We start from the raw sequence: 26,813 nt of genomic DNA on the forward strand, positions 1-26,813 counted from the left end.
GTACACAGCAAAATGATTCAGTTTTATTTATATATATATATATATATATTCTTTTTTAGTCTTTTCCATTATAGGTTATTATAAGCTATTGAATATAGTTTTCTGTGCTATATAGTAGGTCTTTGTTGTTTACCTGTTTTATATATAGTAGTGTGTATCTGTTAATCCCAAGCTCCTAATGTACCCCTCCTCCCCATCCATTTCCCCTTTGGTAACCATAGCTTGTTTTCTATGTCTGTGAGTCTATTTCCAGTTTGTAAGTAAGTTCATTTGTGTCAGGTTTTTTTAGAGTCCCATGTAAGAGATATCATATGACATTTGTCTTTGACTTATTTCACTTAATATGATAATTTCTAGGTCCATCTGTGTTGCTGCAGATGGCATTATTTATGTCGGAAAAGTGCTAGGTCACTTTGTGTGTGTGCGCTGGGTGACTGTGGGAGGGGCCCCACCCCCGAGGGCGCAGAGGGCAGCCTAATGGTGTCGAGAGAAATATTTGGAAGGGGAAGCAGCAGAGACTCAGCAAAGAATCATATCGGGTTCCCTCAATCCTACCCACTTCGTTCTCCCTTCTGCTGACTTTGCCATGGAGACAATGAACATGAAGCACAATGATGCCACAAGGAACTGGTCTCTGTTTTTGATCAATGAAAGGTAGATTGGCTCTCCTTACATCTAGAATTCTTTGGACTTGGGGCCATTTCGTTGGTGATATAAATGGGCTTCCCGAGGAAATTCTCTGTCAGCTTTTCTGAAGACGTTCTAGTGGCTTCTGGGCTGAATCTGAGTCAGTGATGGATGAAAAGTTGGAGCCTTTGTTTCTTACGCTTTTAACTTTCGTGGAGCAGATCAAATTGAGCCCTCTGACAGCTAGGCTATGTATAGTGATGCCAGAGTCAGAATTTTTTTTTAAAAGTTGTACCTTTTATTTTTGATCCTTGACCCTTCCTGGAGGTAGGTTACTTCTTATGGATATACCTCTGAAGACATTTGTCCTCTTATGCAAAAAGAGAAAGTGGGATGGTGTAGGCCTGCCCTACCTCAGGCCACGTGGTTTTTCATCTGGGGGGACAATAAAGAACAGTGCTGGATCTTAGCAGGACTCTCTGGAATAATCAGAGGACTCAGGTCAAAACAATCCCCCCTGCTGACTTCACAAGGCTCTCTTGTTCTTGGTACTCTGCTTATTAATGCTAGAACAGAGGACAGTGTTGAGATGGTTGAGTTCTGTTCTTGGATATTGTACAGCAATCATGCACTGTCCCAAATAGTCCAGCTTAAATTGTCTAGTTAACCTTTGGGATGGCCTTTTTCTTCTTCAAATTACCTTGGTACAAGACTTCTGGGCCCTTTTCACACTTGCTCTGGAGAGACCTTTGCACATGTTGCCCTGGTGTTCGGCATTCCCAGGTATTAGTAGATGAGAGCAGATGGAAGATAAATGAGTTAAATGCGTAGATACCCATCCATTTTCCCAGGTCTTGGAGTGCCATCCATGGCAGGCTTTTTATCCTGACTTGAGGCTTCTTCCTTCTACCCAGGGCCCTCCGGCCCTCCTCATCCTGTGAGCAGAGCACATCGACACTGAAATATTTTGAATTGAGGAGCCCACATCCCCCATAGAAGCAAAACGGAAGAGTCCAAAAGGAATATTTTTCTTAGGGAACCTCATAAAGGCATCCAAATTAGAAACAGACGTGAGCCCATGAGCAGTAGCCTGTAAACTAATCAAAGCTTGGGGGAACTGCTAATCCTGACTTCACAGTAGCTGTCTCCAGCCTTTGCCTCCAGAATTAAGCTGTGAATACAAGCTTTTCAAAGACTTGTGTGACAGATCTTCCTCAAGCAGCCAGCGGGCCTGAGAAGCAGTCAGGCAGCTGTGACCTGGAGGCTGCCGTGAGGAATTAGGAGACCCTGCTCTCAAATTATGTGAGCGGCACACCCACATCAGTTCAATGAATGAAATGCCCAGTCAGACCCCGGTCCCCTTCTCTCTGGCCAACACACTTGTTTGAAGAGACTCTTGCATGTACCACCAGAGCAACCACGATTCTCACTGAGGCTGGGAAATACATTCAGCCACAAATAGTAACCAATCTGTTTTTATAGTATGCTTATGTGTATGAAAATACAACTAGGAATGCTCAAACACTTGAAGCAATTCACCTAAATCAAGGAAGCCTAGAATTTCTCTTAAGGAATTGAGTTAATATATGGTACAACATTGAGAAAACCCCAAGAAATGAATATAATTATTATTTTCATAGCATAAGAACAGGCTAATGAAAAAAGGCAAAAGTTCTTGAAAATTATACACATTTGGGAAAAAAAAAAAAACCCTCAATAGATGAAATGACTAGCAATGAACACCAAACTGGCGGAAGCAAGAAGAGGAAGATGGAACTCTTACGGGGAGAAAAATGAATGGGCGAAAGGGATTAAATATTAGCCTCTCCCCACCTCCCCCGAGGAATGTGTTGTGAAAGAACATTAGGAATGGATTTGGAGAGGTGATATGAAGCCCCTTGATCATATGTGTCCTTTTTGTACCCAACAAATAGAACACCCATATTCTTTTCAAAGAACAGTGAAGCGAACACAAAAATTGCCATTGTAAAGCCAGGAAGAAAATCTCAGTAGATTCCAAACAAGTAAAAATCATATAGGCCATACTCTTCAACTGTTAATAGTCATAAAACTAGAAAGTAGCAACAGAAAAAAACAATCTTAAAATATCCATCCACAGCCTTGAGTAAAAGAGGAAATTAAAACTAAAATTCCAGATTAATATAATATGAAGGACAATGAGAGGCTCACATAGGTGCTCTGTATACTTCTAGAAGATGTGCATTCTTTACCTCAAACATATTTCTAGACACTGCTTTTGTTATTAGGAAAAAGAGGGGGAACTGAGCTGATTTAATCATAACAAGTAGAGACCATCCTTACACAAAACTGGAAAGCCTTAAAAATCCTCAGGACTTTAAAAATTTTTTGATAATTTTAAGTTTTTATTTATTACTTTTTGGTAGGTACTTGAATGAAACCCAAATTTAAAAGTTATTAAACTTTTTAAATAATTTAAGCATATGTGAATACTCTTAAGGCAATACACTCTTCTCAGTAAATGGCAATGGAAGCTTTGTAGTCAACAGGATTATCAGTATAGAAAGATAGGAGTTAATTTAATGAAAATAGTGACTTCATTGCCTATGTTACTCCCTCAATTTCAATCATCCAGTTTAATTGGAACATTAGCTATAACTTATGGATTGTTAAAATATCTGTTTATAAGAGAATTTTCCATTAAAAGCTTATATGGTATAAAGGGATTCTTAATTAGTCAAAATCTAGAATTGATACAACATTTGGAATTTCTGAATCAAGCTTGAGGTCATATGTTTTAAACTATCACCCATTTATAAACAACTGAATTCTTTTTTTTTTTTTTTTTTAGGATTTGGAAACATCTCACCACGCACAGAAGGGGGAAAAATATTCTGTATCATCTATGCCTTACTGGGAATTCCCCTCTTTGGTTTTCTGTTGGCCGGAGTTGGAGATCAACTAGGGACCATATTTGGAAAAGGAATTGCAAAAGTGGAAGATACTTTTATTGTGAGTGCAATAGTCTTTTAACTACATATGTTAATTGCTTAATTTTTAAAAATATTATAAATGTTTCTTCACTTCAGGTATAGTTAGACATTTAGTTATTTTTTTTTACAACAAATTATATGTGCCTCTATTTGCGAGTAACTCACTTTCTAGTTTTTTTATATTTCTCTGAATAAATACATTAATGAATGAGAAAAAGCAAAATAAACAGGAAAAAAGTCATAGGTTCAAATTCTAGATGTATCATCTTATAGCTTTATTCATTTAAAGTAGTTATTTTACCCTTAAATCTCCACTTTGCCCTTTTTTTAAGTTGAAGTACGATCACAATGTGTCAATTTCTGGTGTACAGCACAGTGTCCGAGTTATGCATATACATACATATATATTCGTCTTCATTTTTTTTTTCATTTTGCCATCTGTAGAATGTGAATAATGGTACTGATGATGGGGCATTGCTCTGAGAGTTGGAGATATTAGATGTGAAAGCTTAACCTAGCTAGTAAGTGAATGACATTTTATTTAAAAATCACTTTGGTGCCCTTGTTCATGGCTGGTAGCATTTTAAACTTTACATAGCCCTTTTGTGAAGGACAGAATAATATACAGCAAACATGATAAAGAGGGTCATATAACTTGATTCAGTAATGTCACTGACAGAAATTTATCTCAGGGATGTCATTCAGTAGAACCAAAAGCAATATACATGAAGATGTTCATGGCTATTTTATATTCAGTAGGGAAATAAATAATTAAAATGAAAATGCTCTGGTTAGAATTTTAAGGGAAAACAGTATCATCAGGATTACAAGCTTCTATTCTTGAAAAAAATTACGGATAAAGAAAACAATTGTGTTAGAGGGTGAGATTATAAATGATTTGTTACCGCTGCCACTACTGTTACATTTTATTTTCTCTTCAATAATGTTTTATCTTTTAACAAAAATTTCAACGAAGTATTTTACATTGAACTCTACTGATGAAATAAGACCACTGAATATTAGTTTTTTTAATTTAAATTATAATTCTAGTTTTAGCATTAGATATGTTTCACATTAAGTTCAAATTTCACTCTTAAATATTTTTACTGTGAGAGTGGAATAGGCATGGTTCTTCCAGAATAGGCATTTTACCCATTTTTTCTGGTATTATATTTTTCTTACATTGATATTAAAAGTATCTTGTATTAATTGAGAGGGCAGATTAGTGGCACAAACTTAGTAATGCTGAATTGTTCTTCAATCATTCATTCAACAGATTTTTGACTGCCTGCTGGATGCTGGAGAGTTTTTCATGCTGCATCCACATCAGGGCTTAGAACAGATGTCCTGGTAGTGAATATATTTCAGTGGTCAAGATTCAGCGTTTCATAGTCAACTCTGTTTTGAAAACTTTACAAACATGAATTCATTTAACTCTCACATATGTGATAAGGATGGTGAACTAGAGAAATTTTTATTTTTACTTTCCATTCTATGGTTTCATAGATCTTGATCTCTAGAAAATTTTCAAGCTCTAAAATTCAGTGATTTTTCGATGGTGGGGATGTGACCTATAATTTTCATAGTAGATAGGACAGATTCACTTAGAGATGAAAATATATGGTGACGACCTCAAAAGGAGATCTGTGTGTATGGACTTCACCTCCTATGTTATGCTGCGGAAATTCCTGGTAAGAAGAGGTGAAAAAATATGGGGACTCTGAGGGAGCTGTAGCATAGGGGTGTTGAAGACGTATCCTTGCCTTCATAGCATGTCTGATATATTTAGTTGTACAACTTAAGGCCATAGAACAAAGAGAGTTCATCTGGTTCACTTGGGAACCAACTGTGGACTTTAAAGTCTGTTAGTATTTCACTTTAATCAGTTGAAGAATGAAAGGAAAATCTGGTAGGAGCAAGAGGGAAAAGTCTTCATGAAATTAATGATTTTATCATTTATCAACAGTAAATATTTAATTCATAGTTCAGTTTTCTCCGTTTTCATCTGTTTCTAGATTGTGTTTGGCCCACAATCAGATGTTATGCCTACAGAATAGAAATATTTCAAAAGTGGTTTAGGTAAACAAACAATGATGTAAATCTGAAATTTGATTCTCCAATCAAATGTAATTTACTTTAGAAAATATCTTACCTGTTGCAAAGGTATGTAAGGGCAAAGTAGCAACATTATTAGCATTGATTGTTTTCAGTTATTCATGTTATACTCAATATTTACAAGTAAAGACAGTTGAAAATTAAGTATTAAAGGGAATAAAATTCCATTCTCATTTGCTAATTTGCTGGTAACGGTGTCTATAGGTTTACTTTGCAGGTACACCAGTGATCGATCTCAATCTATTTCTCTCTCACTCTCTCTCATCCCTAGAAGTGGAATGTTAGTCAGACCAAGATTCGCATCATCTCAACAATCATATTTATACTGTTTGGCTGTGTCCTCTTCGTTGCTCTGCCTGCGATCATATTCAAGCACATAGAAGGCTGGAGTGCCCTGGATGCCATTTATTTTGTGGTTATCACTCTGACGACCATTGGATTTGGCGACTACGTTGCAGGTAAGTTTTTGGTGGCACCGACCCTGCCCCCCAACGCTTGTTGTTTAGATTGTTTTCTTGGGTTTGCAGCAGGACACAGTTACTGTCTTCTTTCCCAGGGCTGTCATGACAAAGTTCCATAGACCCTGGGTGACTTTAAACAAACGAAATTCATTTTCTCATAGAAGTTCAAAATCAAAGTGCCAGCAGGGGCCAGATCCCTCCCAGACTCTTGTAGGATCCTCTTTGCCTATTCCCAGCTTCTGGAGGAGAGACCTTCAGTCCTTGCTGACCTTACTCCCATCCCAGCTTCCAACATCGCATGGCATTTCTCCCTGTGTCCCTGTTGCTGTGTCCACATTTCCCTCTTTTTATAAAGACACCAGTCATATTGAACCAAAAGCCCATTCTAGTCTAGAATGAATTCATCTTAACTGATTACATCTGTAAGGGCCTTATTTCCAAATAAGGTCATGCTCTAAGGTACCAGGGTTGGGACTTCAATACATATTTTTGGAAGACAGTTTAATCTACAACTATGTCAGAGCAAAAAAAAAAAAAAAAAGGTCATTTCATGACAATGAAGGTAAGCAAAGGGGTGCAACTGAATATTTGTTTTTCATTCTATGAAAGAAATTTAAATTGCAGTTTGTTCAGAATTTTATTGTCCCACCCTGATTTTACTAACGAGATATCTGCCTCTTTTTTTTTAAGTGGCACAAGAATTCAAGTTTAAATTATCTTTGCTCTTTTTACTGAGCCTTTTCATGTCTTAGTTTTTTTCCCCTAGTTTTGTTGAGAAATAGTTGATGTACATCACCGTGTAAGTTTGAGATGTACCGCATGATGGTTTGATTTACACAGATCGTGAAATGAAATGATTACTACAGTGGGTGCAGCTAACATCCAGTCCTCTGATGCAGTCAGTCTGCCTTGGTCCCTGTGGTGCTGAGGATGCCTCAACCTCACTCCCGTGTTCTATGTCCTCTCAGTGCTGTCTTGTTCTCAGATCGTAGTTAGTTATTCTCCCATCTTGGTGATGTTAGTCTCTTAAATTTGAGTTTTAGAAACACCTGCAAACTTTAGAAAATGTCCTTAGCTTCTTAAAAACCTTCTTTTCTCTAAGATGTTTATCTCCTTTAATTTTCAATTCTAATGTCAATATTTTTTACCTTTTAAATATTTTTTCCACATTTTGTAATTCACGTTTTTTAAAAAATTTTTTCCTTTTTTATACATGTTATTTCAGTTGCTGTTTGCTTTATTGTTGTATCTCTTAGGTCTTGCATTCCTATCATTTCAACCCTTTCTTTTCTGGTTATATTATCCAATTATTATTATTGTTCTAACTCCAATTTTAAATAAATTGTCATAATAGTGGTAAAAGTAATACAGTAATTCTCTGTCACGGATCATTTGGACCAGCTCCTGAAAATCCAAACCATTTTTTTTAAATCAGTTTGAAGTATTAGAAAAACATGCTAAACATGACGGTAGGAATGTAGTGTTTAGCATGTTTTTCTAGTTAAACTTAAACTATTAAACTTCCCAGAATAAACTCACTAGCCTGATTCAGTTTTAGGAGGGTTTTATACTTTCTGGTTGGTTGCCGTTCTTTCTTAACTCAAACTTCTTTCCTAAATACTATCAGAAAAGAAAATCTGCTTTGCAGTTTTATAAAAATCTCAGAGAAGAATCTGTTTTTATTATTTGTTAATTACAGTTTAACCTGGCAAAGCCCTTCTTTTGGGGAGTGTGTAATATCCTGGAAATGGGGATGTTTTTACAAGCAGAGCTTTGCTTTCGGTCAGAAATACCCCATGCACATCTCTGTGGTGGATGGAGGCCCTGGGAAAGGAGGCTGCAACACTCTGCTGGAGATTACTTTTAGTTTTCTAATTAGCAAAATGCAGAGGGAAGACTCTCAGACATTGGTAGCTCCATACAGGCCAACAAGCTTCTGCCCTAAAATACCCATTTTTCTCCTTTTCATTGATGACATAGAAATAATTTGCTTAAGTAGAAGTGGAAAGTGCTTTAAGATAGCAGAAAATGAGACACAGTGATGATAACAAAAATTTTACTTGCGGCATGTTAATCTTAGGCTGTTGTATCACTTTATAAATATAATTAACGAGATCTTCTAGAAACTGTGGAGTATGCAGGTTCTAGGTGATGAGAGTCTTCCCTGTTCAGGCTGGTAGCCTTGTATTACACGTTACTGTATTCTACTCAATTTTTAATTTTTATGGTAACGCATAGGTATGTGTATTTCTTAATATATGTATTTTTCAGCTTTATTGAGGTGCAATTGAAAGATATATACATATATATTGTGAAAGGATCTAATGAGTTAATACATCTATCGCCTCACTTTGTTTATTTAGTGAGAACATTTAAGTTCTTTTGTCTTACCGAATTTCAATGATATAATACAGTGCACATATTATTTTAAACACATTGTAAGTCCAGTATGTGACCCTCACAGTTCGAGACTCTAAAAAAACCCAAAAATTATAAATAAAAAAATGTGGGTGGAATCCTAAAATAATGGTGTGTTTGTGACCACAGTGTAAACTGGCTTAGAAGAAAAGAACAAATATTTTTACTTGATGGTTTCATAGAAGATGAAAAAAAATTTTTTTTTAATTTACCTTAGGAGATAATACTCTGAAACTGGCTAGATTGTGAGTTTCTTAGTGGCCCTTCCCAACTGCCTGAGGAGTTAAGTTAAATGAAAACATCCCATGTGTATCAGTGGGGGCCCTGAATACAGAGTCATGGTCACAGCATCGTAGGGGAACAGGGGAACAAAATGGTATTTGCATGGCATTGAGTAGTGTAATAAACATCTTTATTATTACTAGGATTTTATTTTCTTGTACCTCTCTTTAAACCCATTATTTTAATTTTATTTCTACTTTTCAGAGGAAATAAGGGAAAATGGTAGAAATACACTTTGCCAATCATTTGCAAAGGACTTTGATGTGATCAAAGCAACAAATGCTGAGAAAGAAATTAGAGAAGAGGCAGATGGACACTACTTTTGTTGACCCGTCTCTGTCTCTTTAATTTTTGTATTTGGTAGCTGTTTTGGTCTTTGGAAACTGTAGAACCCTGTTCCTAGTACTGTAGTCTTTACCTGCTAGATCCTTGTGCTCAGGGAGCATTTTGGGAATGAAATGCGGACGAGGGGGCCTGACGTGGCAAAAGCTGGCTAGGAAATGCGTGTTTGCAAGAGTCTTTGGAAAAACAAAAATTATGAGCTTTTTTAAAAGGATCTTGGAAAAGAATCGTCTTGTATAGTTCAGAAGAGTACATAAAAATAGTCTTTCCTCCTGGCTACCTTGTGACAATAAGGTAAAATTAGCCACTGAGTTAAGGCGAGTACCCCATCTGGGAAATAATCGGTTGTTTACTTTTTAGAACCTTCCTTTTGCTGTCAGATATAACGACAGATAGTATTCTCACTCATGTTGGTATTTTTGCCAGGAAAAAGCGAGAGGCATTGCTTTAACTTGAACCTTCTCATCTTTCTATTGGGCTGTAAATCTCAAAAGAAACCCAGATGTACTTCCCGTAAGGGACATTCACCGTCTGATGCCCTTCTCAAGCCAGCAAGCCCTGCTCTGAATCGGATTAGAGTTCAGTTACGTTGTTGTATTGAACTTCTTTGAAGACAGCTTAAAGAACATATTCTGCAAACAGTGGTGTTTAAATTAAAGGAAAAGGAGGAAATTTTGGAAAGTGATACATAAGTGTTTAGGATATAGGTTGTAACCTTGGTGTGATTATTGGGAGCATCTCAAAAGCACCCAGTGGTGGTGCAGTGGCTTTGACCAGAGCTCTGAAGTACAGTGCTCATCCCCGGGAAATGAGCAAGAAAGTCCAAGCAGGGAAACTTTCTTCCATAGGAAGAAAACAGGAAAACTTCTATTGCTTTGTGTTTTTAAAACCTCATTCCCTACTTTTTATTTTTTAGTTCATGATGTTCCTGATGTAATTTGTTAGAGCATAATAGATTTCTCAGTCATGAATAAATATACATTTACATTGGCATGCACAAATCCTTTTCACTGTTGGCAATATTGGATCAAAAGCATTTAGAGACCACTGGTGAAGATGAAGTAGGTACAAGAGTTCAGGTTTCTCTGTGTATGAGACTGAATGTAAGAATTCAACATTTAGTCATTTTTCTGCAGGAAGAGCCCTTCCGGAAGATTTTAATTTTACATTTATATTTATGCAGAGGACCTGTTTTACTGGCTGGCTGGTTACCTTAGTGATGAGTATTCCTGATGGTCCTTTTTGTTCTTTCACCAATGCTCAGGGTTCTAGAGCTAAAAAGACCTGGGAGCCAGACAGCCCCTCCAGCACTTTTATTTTACATATGAATAAACAGGCCCCCTAGTGCTAACCGCAGCTCTAGCAGAGCCACCCTCCCAAAAAGGTGAGAGAAGGAAGTAAATTATTTAGCAAAGTGTCATTTACTTGATTTTAGCAATGCCTATAATAATTTATAGTCAAATTTGTAGAGGTAAGTTAAAGTTAATGGTAAAAATTATGTTTGACAGTTTACTGCTGGCTTCCTATGTTTTGTTTATTAACTTTTGTCATTTTATTTCGTATTTGATGAGAAGTCTGAATTGATAAATTATTAAATCATGCTTGCCTTATGGACTGAGAGCTAGATCAGCCTTTCTTCATTAAAATCTAAGAAGTTATCTTAAGTATATGGAAATGTGTGAAAGATTGAGTTCTGCTTATTTAGGCTTGCTTTCAAAATTTGTCTTCTAAGTCCATGATTAAAAAAAATTCCTAGGGGTTGGGAGGATGGGCAAAATAGGTGAAGGGGATTAAGAGGCACAGACCTCCAGTTATTAAATAAATAAGTCATGGGGATGTAATGTACAGAATAGGAAATATAGTCATTAATATTGCAATAACTTTAAATGGTGGCAGATGGTAACTAGACCTGTCGTGGTGATCATCTCATAATGTATATAAATGTTGAAGTACTGTGTTAGAGCTGTACGCCTCAAACTAATGTAACGTATGTCAGTTATACCACAATAAAAACAATTAGTTGATGATTCTTCAAAATCTGAAAAAAATGAAATAACTGCCTAATTTAATGCAAGTTGACATTATTTTTCAAAATCAGTGTTCTCTTTAATATATGCTGTTAGGATGGGAGTGACTCACGTAAGCCAAGAAGTGCATTTCCATGAATCGTTTAGAAGCTGCCCAAAGAATTCCTTAGATACAGTCCTTTTTGTAAACCAGGTTAGTGCATAAGAGATAATATGATTGCATAATAATATGCAAATTTATAATTTCACAAAGTATCCTCACCTCACCTATTTTTCTAACTAAAAACCAAAAAAATTTAGCCAAAAGTTCAGATGTATTCTAAGAAATCCTCATGGTTGATATTATGGAAACACATTTTCCATCTCAGCATAAATTTACTTTGCCATCCAAATATATCTTCTTGGAATTTTGATCAGTGAAATTTAGTGTATTTAGTTTAATAATAAAATTTGCTTCATCTCAGTCTAATGCCTTATACTCTTCTCTCTGTACATAATTAGGGACTTTTAACAGGTAGAAGTCTCCTTCTGGTGTGTTTATATTTACTAAACTGTTACAGATTTTCACAGCTGTCAAATCATTTGTCTTCACATTTTTTGACTTGGAAAGAACATATTTGTATATATCATATTAAGTTTCCTTGGAATCATGTTTTCAAAGTCATTATTGGAAATGCAGGTTTTAGTCTCCAAACAGTTAGTTTCTCTTACAACCAAAACCACGACTCATTTAGTGGTGTGCTCAGAGCTTTCTTCACGGAAGGCAGTTTTATCATGAAAACATATAAACCTCCACTGAAAACCATGGCAAGGTTTTTTGTTCAAAACCGTTTGTCCTAATAGAGAAACTCTAGAAAACAGTTGCTCATGTTGCCTAACGTTCTGCAACCATGTCAAAAGCCAGTTATTAAAATTGCTATTAATGAGCTGATCACTGAGCAGAAGTTTGCCAGGAATTTAACAGATGACAAGGAAGGTACCTGATGAGAAGTGAGGGCTACTGATGAGCAGTGAGAACCACCATCACCACAGTGGCTCAGAAAAATTGCTTGGACTGCAGAGAGAGGGTTTATGTGACTGCAAGGGAGATGTCTTATATTCATCGCTCATTCGTTCATTCATCCTGGTGTTCAGTGAGCACATACTATGTATCAGGTGCTGTGCTTAGCACTAGTGCTCATGATTGCTCTAGTTCCTGTTCCAATGGGACAGAATGTTTGCAATCAAGGAGTAACAATTAAATCAAGCAGGAAATCTTTTCTCTTCTTGGTGCTTCTGTGTGTTATTGTGGGAAAATTCTGCAAGGGGTCTGATAACCCCCTTATTTAGCTAGTGGTCTCTCAGAACTCTTTAGAGAACTGATAGCTCTCTGTGTGATTAATTAAGTGGGATTTGACCCAAATGGTTCAGAAATCCTAGGGACTATGGGGAAACCAAGAAGTTATTTAACTTCTGGGATTTGGAATGGATATATAGAAGAATTGTGGAAGCATGTGGAGGAAAAAATGAGAAGGAAAACCTTCAGTGATTGACAGTTAAGTCTTAGTGAGGCAGACAGCAAATTGTACTAGATTTAATGAAGAAGACTCCAAATTACTCTGTATTGAGACTCAAAGGTAATTTCTAGGGATAAAAATTCTGTGCATCCTGTATACTGTAGATGTCCATGCTTGCAAAGGTTGGGTAAGGCAATGTGTTGATCTTCCTTTCCTTATGATTGTGAGCCTAATATTGTTCCAATGGCAGTTTTCCTAATCTTGGGCCAAGAACCTAGCAGGAAATGGACAACTTCTTGAATGCTGAAATTGAAAATCCCAAAATATAGGTTCAAATGCTGGAGAGGTTTAGTTTTTTTTGGCCTTTTTTGGTCTTGTGTTTTTTTTACTAGATAGCATAAGGGAAGTTTGGTTTAGCAGGTGAGCTTTTGTTTAATACTGAAGTCACAGTTCCATTTGTAAAAATGAAAACAGAACTTAACATTATTGAAAGGGCCTTTAGCTCTTGAAGCACTGAGAAAACACTTCATTCAGTTAAATTGCTTTACTATTAAAAAAAAATACATGAAAGCAGAAAGTTTTTTCCCTTTCATATTAAGACAGAGTACCTTTGATTAATAAAAACAAAATCAAACAAATCAAAAAAATTGAAATCGATAATTTGGTATCTAAACTAAAAATACTTATAGATCCATGTAAAAAAAATCCTGATTTTATTTAGAACAAAGTCTATATTAGTATTCTATAATACATGTATCATTTTAAAAAACCAGAGAAGGGACGTGGAGTTGATAACCTTACTCCAGAATGGCTAGATGATTCTTTAAATCCAGGATATATCTTTTTTTTTTTTTATAAATATTCTGTGATTCAGCAGCATCAAGGCAAAGAAAATTAAACTTAGCAGGGAGAGGGCATTGTACTCTCAAGTTCCATGGAGCAGAATAGGGCTAACTTCTGGAAACCGGTGGAATGAGGACATAGCAAGGTAAGGAGGCTCCTGGGAAAGCAGTGCTTACTTTCAGACCCACCTGGTTCAGTAAGAACCTTGAGGGGAAGAGGAACACCTTGTTTGACTGAGTGTTTCCAGCCCTAGCTAAGCGTCTACCATACAGCAGGGATTAAAAAGGATGATGGATAAGTGATGGGAAAAATAGTAGCTGAGATCATAGGTGATACAGACAGCCTGGTTTAATGAAAAGAGCCTGAGCTATGAAGCCCTACAGGTCTGAGCTTGAATTCTAGCTCTGCTGTCCCCTTTCCTGTAGGACCTGATAACTGTTATCTTACCTCTGAGCATAGGGCTTCTCTGTTGTAAAATGGCAATACTTACTGTTGGGATTTCAGGGAGCCAAGACAAACCTTTCATCCCTGAGTTCTGAACAGACTGTGAGAATGATGGCAGTTGAAATACCAGCTTAATTACTTATAAAGGTAGCTGGAAGTAAGGCTTAAATCTGTGGCCAAGTGGTCTTACTAAGAATCTCGTACTAAATCCGTGGAAATATAAAGAGTGGGAATGTGACTCCCCTCAACACGTCCCCTCCTCGGGGCTTGGGATGGAATGATTTCATTTCGGTAAGCCATCGGTAAGTCGTAGCTTTCGCTCCTCTTTCTAGATCAGAGTTTAAATATTCTGTACAATCTGCTGCAATGGGCATAAAGACTGAATTAGGTAGGACTATCGGGCCAAAACAAGAGAGCCTTTTCGTGGTCTGTTCTGGCCCCTCAACCAACAGCTCTTTATGACCAGACAGGAAAGGGCTCTCTTAATGCTGGGACCAAGTAGGAAAGGGATTGTTGCCAGCAAATGTTTGGGAAACGCATCTGAGGAGAGAATGGGTTCCTAGGAATAAGACCAGACTGAATCCTTCCTGAGCTACATTTTTAGCAGTTTTATCTGCTAGACAAACTTAGGCTCTGGTGATTTCCTTATGTAAAGTGTCAAGGAGAAGAAGTCCAGAGAAAAATGGCGCCATGTAAAAGAGGCCGGCCTGTGTCATGTGAGAGTCAGCGACTTACTTTAACTACTTTGAAAAGTTTATAAAATTCCTAAAACCTTGGTACCTCCACCCTTCTTTGCTATTTTTATTACCGTCTGTCTGCTCTCCTATTATGATTAGCCAGGAAGCTCTTAAAATGGAAAGGACTTGTGTGCGTATCTTCAGTGGCAACAAAGAAAACAGCAGTGACGTGCTGAGTGAGTGAGGAACCCAGGAAGGGAGAGAGGGTTGCAGCATCCTGCAGGTGGCATCTCAGGAGTTTGGGAAGGAAAAAAGTGATGAAGTGGTGGGGTGGAGAGGGAAGTAAGGGCATTTAGGGAGGCGATCCAGGATAGAGACATTACCCTCTGCTCTTAACAAGCAAGAGACCCACGTACAGGTTTCTTGAATATGCTGCACTATACTTAATGCTTATAACAGCCAATACATTTTTTTAAAAGTTTCCTAATTTAAAAAATAACACTAGGAACCTTTTTTTAGCAAGTTATCTTAACATTGCAGATATTTTAATTTGAATAAGATTCTTGAATCAAGTGAATTGAATAATGTAAAAATTAATGCACAAATCTTAGATATTAGAAAGTGAAAAGGATTTGTGAGTTGTTTGATAATACTCCCATATACATTAGCTTTTCCTGGATCACTTGACTGCCAGTATTTCATCTTAAGAGGGGGCAATTAAGAATGGGAAAACACCCCCCCCCACCCCAGGCTTAGAATCCACTAAAACCTGTGGGATGAACATTTTACCCAAATATAGACCTTTTACTGATTAAGTTAATTTACTCTGTTCAAACTGTGACATCCTGTTTATAAGAAAGAAGACTTATAAAAAGCCATCTTGAGCATGAACTAACTTCTAAAATCAACATTTTGGTGAACTTATGTGTTAAGTGAGTCACAACTATTTGGATGAAGATTTTTGGTTTTGAAAGAGAAAGTACTTGGGGGAAAAAATGTCATTTTGGTTTCATTGAAATGGAAACATTTAAAAAATGGAATTTGCTAGTGAGCCTATCATATAACAAGTTTCCACACACATTTCTTAAGTCACTTCTGTGAATTTGCAGAGCTGCATCCCCCGTGGGCCAAGTCTTAACCACCAAAAGATGCATTTAGCTTTTATAATCCTTCCCAGAAATGATATTTTTTAAAATGCTGCACAAGGTAAAAAAATTTTTATAATTATTTTGAAGGTAATATTGACTCTGTGAACTGAATCTTGAAAATTACTATTTGTCCCAAAAGAAAGCTGAACTTTGGGACATATTATTTGCCTGATATAAAAAATGTTCTCTTTTTACTCTGACCCTTTTAATATTTGAAAATGTCACTGTGGGCAACGCGTCTTATAATTTATAGAGAGTAATGTTACATTCAGAATTTTATGTTTGGTTTTTAATGTGTACTTGCTACTTACTAGCTGTTCTGGCTGTACAGGTTGAATTTTTTGAACTGAGTATACCCACAGCCTCTGTTAAAGCATCCCCGGTCTCAGTGCTTTTGATCCTAAAATCCTTATCTCCTGGCTCTGCTCCTTTAAGCGTTACTTTTGTATTTAAGGTTCCTATTGGGTATCTTGCCTGTGGGTATCTCGAGCAGTGCCAATTTATCACGTCCCAGTTTGATTACTTTTCCTTTTTTTGGCCACTGTTCCTTCCCCTTTGTTTCCTTGTTCAGTTCCGGGCACCATCTCCCAGTTGAGGGTCTCTGGTCTCTGGTCGTTCTAGAGCCCTTCCTTACCCTTATCACACCAACTAAGCGGTCATCAGCCCCTGACAATTCTGCCTCTAAAAGGTCTCTTCTTTTCATTCCAGCCTAACTCAGGCACAGTAATTCCTTAGTGAGTTCAGAACAAAAGTTTCTCGTGGGTCTTTCCCTGTCAGTCCTCCACTCTCTGCCGCTAGATCTTTCTGGGCATATAGTCCAACACGGACATACTCCGCATTGCTGTAGAAACAAGCCTTTACAACCTGACACAACTTACTTTTTCTAGATTCCTCTCTTCTACCTGTCTGCTCCCTTGGCCCCCTTCCATATGTAGCTTTAGCCAATACTAAAAGTCCTTTGAATATACCATATATTTTCACACTGAACTTTTCTGTTTTGATCCTCATTATTTGACTCACCTTCTGTCTTCTCATCTTCACCCTTCCAGAAGTAAAAATCATTTCTTCTGTGTCCTCTCACAGTACTTTTTGTTCTTCTTTGGCCATCACTCGGTATACCGCGTTATGGTTCATTGTCTATGTGAAGCTTCCTCAGGCTAAATTATGAATTTTTCCAGAGAGAGACTTGCTTCCCTCTCTTGTGGAAAAAAAAAGAAACTCTTTCAGTGTTTGAAACTTAATAGCCCGATTAATATGTGCAAAGTTGGGATGTACTGAAATGGATTCAGATTCTCATAGATGCAGTTACTGTACCAAATAAATGGAGAAGTAACGAAGATTAAAGCAAAAGAACTTCTTTGCCAATTTTTTCTTGAGAGCTAGGGATTTAAATATATGGCAAGCATAGGAATTCCTTTGAAAAGTCAGCGAATAATGAATGGCGGTATCACCTGCAAGCTACTATTTGTTCAAATTAGATCCACTAAGGCATTGTCTCTGGCATTTGTTATCAATTCATTGTATTGATGATTTTAAAACAAGAACTACTTTCTGTCCAGGATGACTTTGAATTGATGATTGGTTTGCATGTATTGATTGGTTAGCATGAATTGATGGGCAGTGAGATAAAGGTACTAAGTTAAATGCACGTGAAAAAAAGCGTTGTCTCTGTCTCCTACTTGTTGCAATAGAGTAGAAAGAGAACCTGATACACATGGAATAATTAAGTGCTAGACTAGTTGAGATTGATTATAATAAACAAAAATGAAATTTGGGCAGTGAAAAATTATTATGACTTGGAGAGGTAATGAGAGGGCTCATTAAGAACATACTTATACCTGAAACTAATATAGTATTATAAATCAACTCTACTTCAATAGGAAAAAGAATTTATTTACTGGTTCTTGAAAAATAGGATTTTTTAAGGATTGCATGAGCGAAAACAAGGAATTCCATACGAAGAAACTGACATGGATCAACTGACAAGAAGCTTTCTATGTTTGAAAGGCCAAAATTCAGTTGATAATTTTAGCAGTAATCTATATTGTTTACTCTTATGAATATGAAGTCATTCTCTTCTACTTTGTTTTTCTCTTACAGGTGGATCGGATATTGAGTATCTAGACTTCTATAAGCCTGTCGTGTGGTTTTGGATCCTGGTAGGACTTGCTTACTTTGCTGCTGTCCTGAGCATGATTGGAGACTGGCTCCGAGTGATATCAAAAAAGACAAAAGAAGAGGTGAGAACTAAGAAGTGTGCAAAGACAGTCTTACTTAGCTAATTCAGTAAAGATTATTTTTAATGTTTTTTACATTTATTTTTTTAAGTATTTAAACATTAAGATTTTTAATATTTATGTTTGCTGTGAATTTGCTATATGAGGCTATCAAATGAGTTAAAATTCATTCACTTAACAAAGACTTTCTAAACACCTCTACATGCCAGATGATACCTTGGTGCTGAGGGTAACTTGTAATGAAGAAAGATGCAATTAAAAATATATTCTTACTTCTTTTTCTTTTTTCTTTTATTTCTTTATTACCTCCAGGATACAGGGTAAATTTTATTCCATAAAGAAATAGACAATAGAATATTTGTGTCAGAATATCAGTAGCATGAAAAAATGAACATATTGTATCATATTGAATTTTTAAATTGTGTTCAATAATTTCCTTTCTTCATCTATCTATATAAGTTTGTGCAAGTGCCCATGTATGCACATGCGCAGTTCCCCCAAAGCCATGTGTGTTATGACTAATTTCCCTGTGTACAGATTTCAGCTCTTCAAAACGATATTCTTTTATCTGTTTTGTACAGTTGTATATACAGAAATGAACATTAGAATTTTGACTCATGCAATTTTAGAAAATTTGAAATTTAAATCTTGATTTTTGAAATTTCCTAGTTTGGAGATTGAATTTTGATTTTATAATGACGGGTCCAAAAGTACTATTAGTTTGAGTGTGTTTTATTATGAATTCTGTATTTTTTTGCTTCTGAGTCTTAGCCAACTTAGTGATTTTTTTCAGAGCACAGCAAATCTGTAAGGCCTGCAGCCATAGTACCCTGTCTCCCTTTACTTACCCCTTCATTTCATTATGTGTTGTTCATAGGCCAAGAGACACCAGTGTCAAAATCTTTGATACAACAAGCACGAGTCTTTAAACATACACCCAAAAGGAACAGAATGAGATAGGAAATGTTCTCTCTATAAACATTTTCTTTGAAACTCATCAAGTCATATAATTTCTTATTAATACCCAAGGTGCCTACAGTAATTAAAAGGAGTATAAATTTTTCCAACATTTCCTCTCACAGATACCATATTTCTCAACTGGTAATTCATATATTCAGTCTGTATGTATTAATCTATATCTTAGTTATACTGTAAAACCAATAATTTAATATAAACAAATGAGCAAGACAGTATGCTTGGCATTCTAGTTTAAATCATGTGAAAAGTTCTCCTCTGTATAGGACCCCAACTGATTTCTCCCCAGTCTGTATTAGGTTCATTTTGTGTGTGTGAGAGAGAGAGAATGAATGAATTATGGTTATTTTAATTTAAGTTAAGTGTCTTTTAAGGATCTTAAGAAACTAAGGGAAAAGGGGAAATTGTAACTAGGAAATATTTTGCATAGCAGAGCTAAAAAGAGAACTTCTCAAACTTCTCATAGTAAACTGGCTTTCAAATGCATTTTAAAAACACACACATTTATTTTTTTAAATAAAATAGAATTGAACAGAACCAATCTCCTATAGTTACTTTTTAAAAAGTACTGTTTTGTGGAAATATATATTTATATATACACATGTATATGTATAATAAGCACACTATATATTATATACATACTTGCGTATACATACTAATATTATTATGGCTCACAGTCCAAAAGTTTGAAAGCCACCCAAGCACACAGAGACTAAGAGGGAATTTTTATCTTACACCATTTGTATAATTTGTATTTGATTAGAGTTGAAAAACCTGTATTATTAAAAACCAGTGCTTTTGTGGTAGGACGAGCTGGGAAAGCACTGGCACCTTTTCCCAGAGTAGTGAGATAATCATCTGTATTACTCTGCTTGAGCTGCCATAACAAAATAGACTGGGTGGCTTAACCAACAAGAATTTACTTGCTCACAATTCCAGAAGCTGAAAGTTCAACATTAAGGTACTGGTTTCTGGTGAGGTCTGTCTCTTTGGCTGGCAGACGGTGCCTTCTTGCTGTGTCCTCACAAGGCCTTGCCTCTGTGCACGTGCCTGGACAGAGGGGGTGGGCCTTTGGTGGCTATTCCTCTTATAGGGACACCAGTCCTATCGGATTAGGGCTCCACCCTTATGACCTCATTTAACCTTAATTACTTCCTTTAAGGGTCTGTTTCCAAATATAATCACATTTAGGGTTAGGGCTTCAACGTAAGACTTTTTGGAGGACCCAAAAGTCAGGCTATAATACAATCCTTTGAATTAAATTTACATTTCTACATTAATTGGCTTATTTAATATGAAAAATAAGTTTGTTTGCCTGCTTATGAGTGATCTCCATGATTCTCAGCCAAAAGTATACTTTTGTGTTTCATGTGTTTTCAACACTGAAAAGTAGAGAGCTGTTTTCTTTTCTTACCATGAGTTTTTTGGTTTCTACCTAGCTTTTTGAGTGACATGTACTTTCTGGTGACTGCATCTGTGGAAAGCTCGTGTGAGTAGAGGCCATGAGCAAGTTTATGTGAATCCTCCGGAGCTGCAGCTGCTCCAGACAGTTGAGTCAGTTGCAATGGAACTGTCACTTGGAGCAGATGTGTGTTTTCTAATTTATAATAATGCAATTTATGGAAGTGAAAAAACTGGATTGCAAATTCAACAGAGAATATGAAGAAAGAAAGGGAAAGACGATTTATAATTTATCTATAGATGATCAAGGCCAAAGTTTTTATGGATGAAATACTACTACTCATTTCTACAGTAATGGAAAAAAGATTATTTGATAATTTTAGTTTTGAAATAACTCACTAAAGGACATGATTAAATAGAAACCAACTAAATACATTCTGGTTGTCATCTTTACACACATGAACCATGCTAGGTGACTGTTCACTATGTATTCCTTATCTTCTGTACCTAAATGATTCCAGATACTTCCACTTTTAAAACCTACCAAAATGTTCAGAAACAATAAGGATATTTCTAGATTTCAATTGCATAAAAATGCTATTTTTGATAACTTAGCATCCTCTCTATTAAAAATGTAATTAGTACAGAATATAAAAATATAAAATAATATATAGTATCAAATTTCTAAATAATAATACAAAAACACATGCTTTCCCCAAATGAAAAGATTCTGGGGAATAGTAAATCCTAAGCTTATATTATTTTTTTCAAAAACAAATCTTAAATCATATTGGTTAGGTATAAACATAGAGCTCTAATCATATGTGGCCTTATTTCTGTTTTTTAGGTTAAAGCATATTCTGTTTCCAATGAAGACTAACTTTAATGAAAATATTATGTTTAGAAGTAAGGAAAAATGGTTTTTTATGAGCATACTGAAATAAAACATGTTGGTATAGCTAATCCATCTGAAGTATTTGAAAGGAAATGGCTAGTTGGAGCACTGCATAGTCTCAGAAGTGTCACATATAATTACAGTTGATCTGCATTCCTCAAAAAAAAAATAATGATCTCAATAATTTTTCCATGGAGGCATATGAGTTTCTGTAGAAGTGTGTATTTGTCTCATTATTTTTTAAGCTCTAATGGAGAGTAACACGTGTTCAACAAGAAGAAGTGGTATGACTAGACTGTCTATGAAGCCATATACCCTCTTCTGAGGAAATAATATTTCCATTTAGAGAATAAAGATTATTTATATATTCTGGATAATACAATAATACTGATATCAGGAGGAATAAAAATAAGATTTGACCACAAAATTGAGAAGGTAAGTTCATAAACAAGCAGAGAATAGTGCATTCTTATTACGTGCAGACATAGTTCTGTTTGCTACTGTTGACATTCCTTGAGTTTGAAAGACCTGTGATTTCTATATAGTTTTGGTATTGATGTACACATACTACAGTGTTTGGGGTGTTCCCAGCCGTATGTGAGACAAACACCACCACAGCCCCTATGTCAGTATGCCAGTGTTCTCAGGCCACGTGGCACTACAACTAACCAACATCACTTCTTTACCAGATCATTTCTTTAGCCTCTGAAGCTATTCATGCAAATGAAGACACTCACTTTAGTAAGTTGGCTTTACATCATATTAAGGAAACTCCGATTGGGAAGCTCTAGGGCCGAGAGGCCTTGAAAGACTGTCCCTCAAACTTATATTTGGCCCCAGAATTGCACAGGGACCTGAGGATGTGGAGGGATGTAATTTTTTTTTTCTGCTGGTTACTTGGCAAGAGCATTTGGTCTTCTCTGAACTTTACTCGGTGTGGTGATACCTCCCTTTAGTGAAAGAGCTGGGAGTTGATGGCTCTTTATCTCGCCTGGAGATGGACAGTTAAAGAACAGTTGCATTCTGAGCCCTGGAAAGGCTTCAGTATAGTACTTTATCATTATTTCTTATGGGAGATGGACTTTTAATATGAAAGGTTTTATATGCCCTTTGAAATAAAAATTAGACACTATTCTGAAAACCTTAGGGAGCTACTGAAGTAGTTTAAATAAGTGGAATGAAATATCTTGTCAACAGTGAGGGAGATGGATTAGAAGCAAAGCTTGATGCTGTGCAATCAGTTGGGAGAGATTATTACAGGAATCTAGGTAATACAGAATGAAGAATCTATGCTGGCAGGGGGATAGAGATGAAACCAGAGATTTCAAAGTTATTTCGGGGATAGAAGGAATCCTTTAGCTGTGGTCAGTAAAGAGAAGGGGAAGATGACATCCATGATTTTAGCTTTGGATGGGATAACAAAACACAGGAGAATGAGAGATTCTGAGCAGATGGAGGAGGAATGAGAATGTCATTTTGGATATATTGTGATTGATGGATGTGTTGGACATCCAGGTGGGTAATTCAAGTGTAGATATTTGGATATGCAAGCCTGGAATGTAGGAAGGATAGGAGCTGGAGAGAGTGGTGGTGGAGAGGGTGGTCATCACAACATAGACGACAGCGGAAGTTGTGAGTATAGATGAATTCACCTGATGAAGGAGAATAAAAATAAAAGAACAAATAGCAATGTAAGACTTAAATTATTCTTCAAGGCAATAGTAACTCTCACACACCAATACATGTCTAATTTCTAAATGAATTTTATGGACAGTCATTTCCGTAGACTAAGACCCCGAATTATGTTTCTGTATCATTTTAGTATTGTATTACCTACCGTGAACCTTTGTGCATCTAGTGTGAGGAAGTCCTTACAAGGCAGAGTACGTGTTAAAAACAAAATAGGGTTTGCGAGTAGTGAAAATGGAAATGCTTTTCTTCTAGAATATAGTTTATTTCTTTTTTTACTCTTAAATGAGATAAAGTGTTCAGCTGCAAAATAATATTTGCTCATAAGGAAACTGAAGCAAGGGAGGTAAGGTGACTTGCTTATGGTTATACAGCTGGTACGGGGTAGAATCCATAATCCCCCAGATGGCTCGACTGCGTGGCCAGGCCTTTTTGCTAAAGTAACTTTTTTCTGCATTGCTGCTTCCCAGGTGCTCAAAAAAGTTGGTTATGTATTGTTGCTACTTTTCTTTTTTTCTTATCCTTTTATATGTAAGTAATATCAACACATTAGAAGTAAGTACCCAAATTTGACTCCTCTGTTACAGTGCAGCTACAGAGAAGAGCTCTGTGACTTTAGTTTCGTCATTGGTTGTGTTGTGGTATATAGACCAGTGAAATCTTGAAACCTAAAGTTTTAACACTCTTTTAAATGAATGGAAATGTATTACTTCAAAAAAGTGCATGGCCTTTGGAACCCTTAAAACTGTGGTTTAATTCTATCCTGTTTACTAGCTCTGAAAATTTCACCAAAATACCTAATCTGTAAGTCTCCATTTTCTTATAAAGTGAGGTTTAACCTCCTTTATGAGGTGCCTTGAAGATTCAGTGGGAAGAATGTGGGATGTGGCTACATGCTTAATGTATGCTTACTCTTTTCCTCATGGGTTTTCTGAAGGAATTAGTATCAAATTATTGTCCCAAATCAAATGATCCTGTACATTTTTAAGACTATCATCTATACGTCATCATATATTCTCCATTATAGAATCTGAAATGCTGTGAGTGCTTATATGGCTAAACATTTTATCTGGTTGAGATAACAAACACAAAAGAAAAGATAAACAAGAAAACATTAAAGTTATGTATATTACTGGAATTTGATCATAAACCCAGAGTCCAAAATAGCCCAGGAAAAAAGTGGGTACAAGAATTTCAAATCTGCTGGATGTTCTGTGGCCTTGAAAACTATTTTTGCATTAAATTTTTCTTAAATCAACCCAGATTACTCTTATTTTAATCCTTCTCTTGAATTAGAGCCAGATTTTCAGATGTCTTGATGTGCGGACTGGGGTAGAATTCATTTGTATTCTTCCTTTTATTAAATTGAGTAGCTCAATAGTTATGTTAAAAAATAAAAACATGAGGGAAGATTCCTTTTTTTGCTGTTTTAGATTTTAGATTGAACCCTCAGAATCTATAAATTGTAACTTCTTTTTTCTTCAGGTATTTCACAGAATGTCATCTGGCAACGGAAATTCAGAGTAATCTTTTCTATTCATTTGTACACAATAGGAAGATAACTTAAGATAATAGTTTTTGCCTCAAAGCACTTTTTAAGTAATTTTGTTTTCTTTAGCTAGAGAGTGCATTAAGGGGATTTAATGCATCAAGATATAATGCTATCTATCTCTTTTGACTGTTTTGATAATGTCATCTGTTCTGAGAATTTGTGTTAAGAAAAGTGACCACCATGAACTCTGCTTTTAAAATTGTTTTTGGACTTTCTTCATCAAACCAGAGTATTGTGCAGGCCTGTATTCAGAGCTAACACCAATTACATTTTACAAAAAAAATCAAACCTACTTTTGCTGAAGACAAGCAGGTGTATTTTCAAAGATGAATGACACAAATAATTTGGTTTTTATGTCCTCCGTAGCTGGCTTTCTGAAAGAATATTAGTTTGTGGTCGATTATTGCTGAGAGTAAGGGGAACACTTTGAAGTTTAACCAGGGATTATTCAAGCATCCTTTGCAACAAAGTATGGTGACTTGTTTAGTGGATGGCACCAGAATTTTAGTAAGGAAATTTACTTCTTCCTACCTCAAACGTGATTTGAAGCAAAATAATCCAATTAATGATATGTTTGTGAATGTATACACACGGATACACAAAATATCCTCTTTCCAAACAAGGAAGAACCCTTGTTCTTCTTCCAGGGAAAGTGTGAGTCCTCAGTGCTATTCATTTATTATGCAAATACTATGTTATTTATAACACAAATATTTTCATTTGTCTCTTCTTCTAGACATATGGCAGGACTGCACTTCCTCTTCCCCTTGTGGTTGGTGAGCCATAGGAATGGTTCTGGCCACATTTGTGGGCAAGATGGGAAGAAGATTTAATTGCGCCTGTGAGTCTCTTCAAGTGCTTACTTAAAGATCACGGTGCTGTATAAGCCAGGGTCCTGAATAACCATAATGAACAGAACCTGCTGCTGACATGTTATGGCCATTCAGCAGCAGTGAGAAATTAACTTATGTTGCTTTAAGCCACTAATATTAAGAGGCTGTTTTCTTTTTTTTGTTTTTAGATTATAACCTCCCCTATCCTGACTAATCCAGTAAAACAATAAAATACAGTTGCTCTAATTCAAGGAAAGAGTTAAAGTAATAATAATAATAATTTAGAAGATTTAAATTTTTATATGCCATACTCATATTTGGTGAATTTTGTTAGTTTCCAAGTCTCTGAAAAGATTAGATTATTTGCATGTATATTATTTAAAATACTATATTATCTATATTTATCTAAGATTCACTAATGGTTTTATTAAAAAAAAAACATCAAGGTAAGAGTTGAAGTAAAACAGACCAACATGCTTTTTAAAGAAACTATAGATAGTCTTTAAATTGTTCAGAGACCAAATATCCCTGTTCCTATAAAAAAAGCAGTCTCTGCTCTCATTCGTGATAATATATTCATTCAAGATTGGGTCCCATGGTATTGAATCTGTTTTATGTATAAACGTTCTGAAAGAAAGAATCTTGAACTGATGTTAAGTTTCATGAAACCAATGCGTAATACCAAAATAATCATAGATGTTAAAGAACACGTTCTCCTTATATAATATTATTTTTGAAGTTTATTAGGTTGAACTGTATAAAATTGTTGACATTCAACTATTTTTGACCTTAAACTCACAATTTCACATGGTTCAACCATGTGAAATATTCTAATGCTAATACTCTAATAGTGAATATTCTAATACTCAATTGTATTTACAAACCAGTTTCTATACATAATATAATCCATCATTAATTACAGCATATGCATTATGCAAAATCATATATGGCTGGATATTCCTGGTATGCTTTCTTTTTTCTAACTTTTTTTTATTGATTTATAATCATTTTACAATGTTGTGTCAATTTCCAGTGTACAGCACAATTTTTCAGTTATACATGAACATACATATATTCATTGTCACATTTTTTTCTCTGTGAGCTACCATAAGATCTTGTATATATTTCCCTGTGCTATACAGTATAATCTTGTTTATCTATTCTACAATTTCTGGTATACTTTCTTTACTTGGTACTTGGCTAAAGCTTTTCAAAATTCTGTTTTTCTTATGTACAGACTATAGACCAATTATCTCAACTCGAAGACAGACCAATTTGTTACACCTGCACGACTCTATCCCTGTCACTTGTCACTTACCACTTGTCACTCCAGACTGTAGCTCTGGATTTCCCTCTTCTTTTCTCACCTGGCCACGTCA

At 35.9% G+C, this 26,813-nt stretch overlaps 1 protein-coding gene and 1 long non-coding RNA gene across 6 annotated transcripts in view; one reads left to right on the forward strand and one right to left on the reverse strand.

Annotated features, from left to right (window-relative positions):
- KCNK2 (potassium two pore domain channel subfamily K member 2) overlaps positions 1 to 26,813 on the forward strand; it is a 177,552-nt gene that overhangs the window by 126,004 nt on the left and 24,735 nt on the right. For 4 of the 5 annotated variants that reach the window (XM_064477188.1, XM_031438580.2, XM_031438578.2 and 1 more), the window contains exons 4-6: positions 3,458 to 3,618; positions 5,986 to 6,172; positions 17,953 to 18,092. In XM_064477188.1, coding sequence (XP_064333258.1) covers positions 3,458 to 3,618; positions 5,986 to 6,172; positions 17,953 to 18,092 — 488 coding nt within the window. Of the gene's footprint in view, positions 1 to 3,457; positions 3,619 to 5,985; positions 6,173 to 17,952; positions 18,093 to 20,503; positions 21,036 to 26,813 lie in introns of those variants that run through there. The other variant, XM_064477189.1, reaches the window with a different exon arrangement.
- LOC135318787 (uncharacterized) lies at positions 80 to 24,954 on the reverse strand. The gene is made up of 3 exons (XR_010377143.1): positions 24,895 to 24,954; positions 16,873 to 17,050; positions 80 to 1,562 (listed from the first exon to the last, which is right to left on the reverse strand). It is a non-coding gene; the product is annotated as an uncharacterized LOC135318787 (long non-coding RNA).

This window comes from Camelus dromedarius, chromosome 21 (assembly GCF_036321535.1).
Source record: "Camelus dromedarius isolate mCamDro1 chromosome 21, mCamDro1.pat, whole genome shotgun sequence".
Lineage (NCBI taxonomy): Eukaryota > Metazoa > Chordata > Mammalia > Artiodactyla > Camelidae > Camelus > Camelus dromedarius.